This window comes from Cynocephalus volans, chromosome 12 (genome assembly GCF_027409185.1).
Source record: "Cynocephalus volans isolate mCynVol1 chromosome 12, mCynVol1.pri, whole genome shotgun sequence".
NCBI lineage: Eukaryota > Metazoa > Chordata > Mammalia > Dermoptera > Cynocephalidae > Cynocephalus > Cynocephalus volans.
The window spans coordinates 97,607,589-97,615,323 of record NC_084471.1 but is presented as its reverse complement, the minus strand read 5'-3'; the positions used below and the strand labels follow the sequence as shown (position 1 = coordinate 97,615,323).

Here is a 7,735-nt window from a genome sequence, read left to right as displayed (position 1 = left end):
CGAGGATACTGCATTACATGAGAAAGCCACCTGGGGGCACGGCAACGGCGGGCACACGGCGCCACCTCAAGTGCTAGGGGCGCCTCTTGTTTCAGCTCTCTTCTTCCGGGTTTTTTCTGTTTCCAACCACGTTTCCTTATTTCTTAAGAGTCTCTTTTCCTGAGAGCAAGCGTGGAGGTTGAAACCTCCATAAATACTAAATTCTTCCGGGCGCCCAAACACGGAGCAAGCCGGGCCTAGGTATTCATACGGGCGGTTATGTAAATGAGGACCAGAAGTTCGCTGTTTTGATTGGAGAAGGCTGGAGGAGGCGGTCCCTCTGCTGGCGCTCTGGTTGGGAGCTGAGCCTGCCCGTCATTGGCCTCCAGAGCCGCAGAGTTTGTGAAGGCAGTTCCGGTGTGGTGCGCTGCGTTCCCCGGCCGGACCGCCCGGCTGTTCTTTTTCCTCGCTGGAGTTTTAGGCAGGAGGTGAACATGTCGGGTCGCGGAAAGCAGGGCGGCAAAGTGCGGGCGAAGGCCAAGTCCCGGTCCTCCCGCGCGGGCCTGCAGTTCCCGGTGGGCCGAGTGCACAGACTGCTACGCAAAGGGAACTACGCGGAGCGAGTGGGCGCCGGGGCGCCGGTGTACCTGGCGGCGGTGCTGGAGTACCTGACGGCGGAGATCCTGGAGCTGGCTGGCAACGCCGCTCGCGACAACAAGAAGACGAGGATAATCCCTCGCCACCTGCAGCTCGCCATCCGCAACGACGAGGAGCTAAACAAGCTGCTGGGGAAAGTGACCATCGCTCAGGGAGGCGTCCTGCCCAATATCCAGGCCGTGCTGCTGCCCAAGAAGACGGAGAGTCAGAAGGCGAAGAGCAAGTGACCCTGACGCCGCCACAGGGAGCCGGCTTCCCCAGCAAGGGCTCTTTTCCTAGCCGTCCCGCAGTGGTTTTTGAATGTGCTAGATGTCATGGAGGGCCCGTCCGATCTAGCGGGGAGGCGGGCGGCCAGGGGCCCTCCGGGGTCTGGAGCCAATAAAGTTGGGTGAAAATCGTGTGATCGAGAAAGCTGTGTAGTCTCGGGGATCTACCAGTGACCCCGGGGGAGGGGGGGCGGCGACCGGGAAACCTCTGGAGCTGGTACTGGTGGGTCGGCTTCGGTCCGAAGGTCATCCTTGAGGCGTTATGGGAGGGTGGGGGAGACCACGAGGGACCTAGTGGCCTGGCGGCGGGCAGGGTTGAGAGCTCTCCCTGCTTGCGTTAAGGCAAAGAAGAGGCAAAGTGAGTGCGGTGCGGCCTACTCTGGAATGGTTACTTCGCCTTGCCAGGGCCTTCGCTCTCCTGTCCTGTTTGTGGGCGGTCAGGACCGAGCTGTGGAACGTCAAGCTGGGCTGGTCTCAGGCAGGAAGTTGTGTCTCTGGGCATAGTTTTCAAAGGTGCAGTAACTTTCCGTCTTCGAAAGGTGGCCCTGATGACAGGGAATCAATTTAAGAGCTCGTTCTTAGCCTCATAGCTGTTGTGTTTTCATGTTTTGGATGTCAAATATCTTTACATAGCACCCTTATGTTCACATTTCTTTAAAATGAAGGAAACACGTAGTAATACGTGTAACACAGAAGCATGAGTCATGAGGTTGGAAATTCATTCCTCTGACACTCATGTTGCATAACAGTGCTTTTAGTCATGCGTTACATGCGCTTAGGAGCTTTTAAAATGGTCTTGTCTCCACCATATCGTACTCCTTTGGAAATTGGTTTGACTTTGCTTTACAACCCCCCCCCCCCCCCCCCGCTTTTAGGGGTTATTCTTTGTCAACAAAATAACCTACTTGAAATTTCCTTATTTTCTGCTACTAGCCTGAAGTAATGACCTCATTCCAATAGTAGCTATAGGAGTTGCATTGCATGATGGCACAGTATTTTTTTAATAAATGTGTGAGGGAAGGTAAGGCCACATGATTTAAGTACAAGGAGAGACATATTTCAGGTCAGGACTCCACACTGAAAAGTTCAACACCAGTAATCCTATTCTGCCCTGACCCTTCCATTTCATCCTTCTCAGCAAGCTTCATCCTGGCCCCCAGGGCCCACCAAAAGGATCCCAGTTTAGATTTCACATATTTGGATTCATCTTCCCTGTGAATCAGAGTTGAAATCTTCCTGAAAAACAACTCTGGTATGTCTTTGTCCTTAGTAGTGGCTGGCCCATTTTTCCATGTGGACTTTACAGCATTTCCTGAACATCTCCCTGTGCTGTGCTCTGTACTAATTGACGGGAGTAATGCAAGTAGGAATGTGAATAAGGCCAACCAGATTTTCACTGTTTTGGAGCTCACTTTTCCCCCCTTGGTTCCTGAAGACAGGACCAGGAATAAATAAATAAGTTAATGTGAGAGATCAGCTCTGTTAGTACTTGCGTCTCTGTTGCTCGTGAGATGTTGTTGGGGTTTCTTCTCCCATGTGGTCATCCTTGATGTGTACAAAGGTCAGGCCACACATCTGAGGAGAATAGACCCCAAGGGTATCATGGACAGATTCTGAAATGTCCAGCTATTTACTCCGTAACTACCATTTAGAAGGTTTCCTCATATGTAAAATAGTCATAATACTTGTTTTGAGGATTGAGGTTCACTTACTATGTGCCGCATATTAGGCACTTAATAAATTGAAAAAAGTACCATTTCCTATGGGGATATGGGCTTACCCTTCTAGGTTAAATTGTGGGTGGTCATAACTAATAAGATTTTTTTTTTTATGCCCAATTGTTAGAATTAGTTCTCAGTATTACCAGTTGGGGGCAGTGGAGCGTGATGGTTTTTCATTTGAGTCTGATTCCCTGAATACAGGAGGTATCTGAGATTATTACCAAAATGAAGAAATAAGGACAAGGGCCATCAAGAAAACATTTTTGCACTTCCCTCTGAAGATTCACAGGAGTCAGCCTAACCTGGTTACCTGAAGAGCAAGGGAGGCAAGATACAAAGTGTAGTAACAGCCCCATCCCCACCCCATTGCTTCCACCACTGCCCCAGGGATTCTTAGGATCCCCTCAGAGACTTCTCCCTCAAAGATCAGCCCCTCACCACTTCTGTTTTTGATAATTTTTTAACGTGAGTAAAAATGTAGTAAACGTCAGTTAAAAATGCATACCTCCTATAAAATCAATGCAACCTGTGATCCTCCATGAACAAACAGTAGTTCTTGCTGGCATATAATTGTTAATTTAAAAGGCCAATAGTCTTCAAGCATGAGACCACATGGGAGAAGACCTAGGAAAAAACTGGTGGGAACTGAATTCTGGTTTTTAATAAGTTTATAATCCACAGTTTTATTTACATACACACACTCTCTTCAGATAGGCCACTCAGTGTGGCAGGTTGTGCCTTGGCCAGGACTTGTTTGGTCCTTGTTTTTCCTTCAGGGCCAGTCTTGTTTTTGTTTCCCTGAGAACTGGTCTGTTTAGTTTTGTCTGCCTAGAATCAAAAGGTTTAGTCTGGCCCACAATTGGTGATGATTGGCATACTATATGCAGACTCTTCACAAAGCCCCTTCCAATGGCTGAAAGGTCATATAACAAAATGTTTAAGAACTCAAGATCTCTGGAATGACACTTAGGTTCAAATCAGCTCTGCTCCTTACTATTAATATGATTTTGGAAATGCTGCTCAATCTCTACACCTCAGTTTTATCTATGAAATGGGCATAATAATAGTTTACTCCAGCAGGTTTTGGGGAGGATTCAATGAAATAATGTGTATGGGGGCACTAAGTTTCCTATATAGAAGTATGTTCAACGAATAGCAAGCTATTCTTACTTCTATGTGAAACTGGATTTGGAATGAGTAGCAGTAATTATGGGACCAATTGACATAGGTAAACATATGGAAATCCTTTGGCTTTTGTGATCGCAAACCTTAAAAACAATTTTAGTGGCTGTCTTGCTAATTACAAAACATCCACAATTCAATGTATAACAGAAGGAGAGTAATAAATGGTTGAAGCTTATGAAACTGAATTTGAATTTTTTGTTTCTGAAGACAACCTAGTTTGGAATTAATGGCTTGTTAAGTGCACGCATGCTGATTAAAAATGGAACCTGTTTGTTCAACAGTTTATTGAGCAGTATTATGTGTTACACCCGTGATTGATAACCAGCTGTCAATAAACTTACTGTCTATCATGGAACACACACAAAGAAGATATAATATGACATGCTACATGTAAAGAGAGGGAGATGCTCAGGTTGTGAAGGGAACAGGGAGTAGGGGTACCTGTGTCATTCAGCCTGATAGGAACAATGGCTGGCAGCGAGAGTGACACCTGAGATAGGTCTAGGTGTAAGTTAGCCTGAGAAGCAGCATGCACTAAGGCATAGGGGTCAAAAGAATACCTGCAGCTGGATTTGAATCTGAATCTAGAGGAAAAGGTCTGGCCTGGAGATAAGAATTGGGGAGTCATGACTAAAAATTGCCAGAGTGGATAAAATCATCCAGGCAGAATATATAGATATGTAGACAAATAAATAGAAAATAGCCACAACCAACAAGAGATTTGGGGATCTGAAAGATTTTGGCAGAGGAAGAGGAGCCACTGAGGAGATGAGAGGACATGGCTGGAAGGACACCAGGAGAGAACAAAGGGATAGAGACTTTTCACAATTTGGATTGCTGCACTCCTTGACACCCCTAGTTTGCTTATACTCTGTCATATAAGTAGCAAATGTCTTTAAAAGTCATTACTTTTTCCATACATAGGAAATGCCGAAAAGCTGGCTTACTTTACATGGAATTGGAATAGCTACGTATTTTTACCCTTTACGTTTTTGTATTGCACATTCAGAAATTCTATGTATATATGGTGACAGCAAAAACTTTTTTTAAAAAAGCCAGGAAGAATATCGGTAAAGAACCCTTTAAAAAGATATCCTTTGTTATCATTCTATTTAGTTGAACATAGTTTTCTTATACTTAAGTTTTAATTTTAAAGAAGTTTTAGAAACAGTGGTAACATTAATTCATAAAACCAATGTAGGCATTTTAGAATGTTTAAAACATGAGAAATTTGACCTTGACAAACCAATTTTTTAATGTTTTAATTTTTATTTCTTTTTTATTGAAGCATGATTAATTACACGTATTTTGGGGGTACAGTGTTGACTATCAGTATTTGTGTATAATATGTGATGATCAAATCATTATTTTTAGCATGTTCATTATTACAAATCATAATTACACTTTGTGTCCATTACAAACCAATTTTTTAAAATCAATAAATATTTGGTTTCCAAGAGGGAAATAGAGAGTAACAAAACAAACAATTTCAAAAAGGAACAGAAGAAATGAAACTGGCTTCAGGCAGATATGAAATTATCACCGTAAAATATTTTCCCTACAAGGAAAGAAAACAAAGTTTAGGTATTAGAAATCAGAATTTAACCTGTACATACATGAAAGCGAATGATAGCATGTTTGGACATTAACTCAAATCCTTGATAATTTTATCAAGCCATGCAATTATAAAGGAGGATGAGCCCTACATTTAACAAAATTATCTTTCTTTTAGACAAATAAGACAAACAATCTTCTCATGAGAGTTTATTTGCTTTCTGTTTCAAAGTACTTCTCAGTGAACTTTTTCATGTCAAAAGCCCAAGTGGCTACTACAATTTCAAAATATCTCTGACGAAATTGTGCCTGTTAAAGAGGTAAGTGTACAAATTGTGTAATGGTGAGAAAACATGAAGAAAGCATGTGTTTGCCCTGGAAGAGGTACAGTTTTAGATTGTGAAGACTGAGAGAAATGCAGTCTTCACTAAGGTCTCTAAGGATGTGTGACTTCTAACCCCTAAAGCTTGGCCTGGGGCCAGGCATCACCAATCCTGGATCTGGACAGACAAAACTAAATAGCTCAGTTCTCAGGGGCACAAAGACAAGACTGAGGAAGAAGTCTTCATCAGGTTTGGAAATGGTGACCCGAAGCAAAATTTGTCCTAGGTTTGCTGGTCTAGAGACCTTTGAACTCCTTAGCCCTTGAAGGTCAATCGCAAACAGATTTATTAGACCTATGTTCATCCCTCTCCCTATAGACTTTTCCTGTTACAGACAACACTAAATATTAAGCCAGTAAGCAGTAGAACCGGAAATAGAAAACAAAAAACGATTTTTACCAAAGAATACAAATCTGATCAGATAATCAAAAAAATTCCAAAAGATTTTCTTCTTAGGGAAACAAATTCAACACTGAAGTCTTCAACAAAATAGAGGAACTCGATTCAGAATGAACTTACCTCTCAACTGTGAGCAGGTGGCACCTCCTACAGATAAAATCACAGGGGTCTCAGATTTTCTATTACTTAGTTGACTGAGTCCTGGTTTAGGCAATGAGCACTTTAGCTGTGCCTGTGTTTTTGTCTTTGCTCTCCAGTCAAAGGCCATCAAGAACCCAACTGTAGATGAACAGGTTGGGTTTGTTGCTTTTTGCAGCAGGGAGAACACGCACCATGGGAAAATGTGGGACGTCTCAGCAAGTCAGTGTTAGGATTTATTACAGGGTTTATGTTTGTGTTAGCTGATTTGGGGGCTTTGCTAAGGATTGCAAGCTGTCAGGAAGTGGGCTGCAAGGAATGCTGTAATGTGTGGAACAAAGTGAGGCTAAAGCTGTATGGATAAATATGTTAATGCTTATGAGCCAAGATAGGGGGCTCTTTGGTCACTTTTGTGGTTTGGATAATGCTCTAGTTTTTGTTTGTGTTCAGACATGATTACAGAGTGGTCTTGTTTCTGTTTTGATTTTTCACAGTCACCCAGTAGCCTTGTCTGGTTTTGGTGTTCTGTGAAATTGTTTATGTTCAGCGGAACACCGTGGTGTAGCTGTGAGTGTCAGGCCAGCTCCTAGCAACACCAAGGCCTAGCTGTTAGTCCAGTCCAGTTGCTATCTGTAGGGCTGCTTTTTTCTTTCTCAGTGGCTAAAGAAACTCCAGAAGAGGGATTGCTAAGCAGTGGAAGTAGACAAAGACATCTCAAGGCAAATGTTATCAGTGTCCAAGCACCATGCAAAAGAGGGAGCTACTGTCTTTGATCATTTTGGTTGCGCATTTTTATACTGTAAACATCCAAATCCTCTAATAACATCCCCTTGTTTTCGTGTTCGTCAAGGAACTTTCTATCTTGAATTTATCTTTTGGTGTATGTCTTCATATAGGGTAAGAATGTCATGGTTTCTTTAACATAGTATTCCTTGTGCTCCTAATAATAAATTAGGTTTTAAATTTATATTATATGTACATACACTTACATATGGTTTATATGTACTTAAATTTATACATTAAATAAATACCGGGACCTCACTTTCCTTCCATCTTCTAATATCCTACTTCCTATTGCCCAGCCTTCCCAAATGGAATACAAGAAAGCCTATTGATGGAATCCACAATTCAGCCTCCCTGGGGGCATAGAGCAGGGTGGAAAAGTGTAAAGAGAGGATCTGGAGAAACATGTTATCCAAATATCATGGCGGCAGGCACCCACTACCATGGGGGAAGAATGTCATTGGGCCTTTCATGCCATGACAAAGGTTATCCCCTCACAAAACCCTTGATATACAAAGTATTCTAGCAAGAACAAACAGGACAGATGGAATCCCTGGGTTTCTGAAACTTTCACAAGAGTAGTTCTTAAGTGAAGTCTGTAACATTTACAGATATATAGATTCTAGCCCATTCTTGCTGCTGTTCTTTCTACATACCGCTCACCAGCAGC

General features: G+C 42.9%; 1 protein-coding gene across 1 annotated transcript; it reads left to right on the top strand.

Annotated features, from left to right (window-relative positions):
* Positions 1–373: 373 nt before the first annotated feature.
* Positions 374–1,036, top strand: LOC134360519 (histone H2A.J). The gene has a single exon (XM_063075009.1). It carries the CDS (start codon positions 474–476, stop codon positions 861–863), a length of 390 nt encoding a protein of 129 aa, XP_062931079.1. The 5' UTR covers positions 374–473; the 3' UTR covers positions 864–1,036.
* The last annotated feature ends 6,699 nt before the right edge of the window (positions 1,037–7,735 follow it).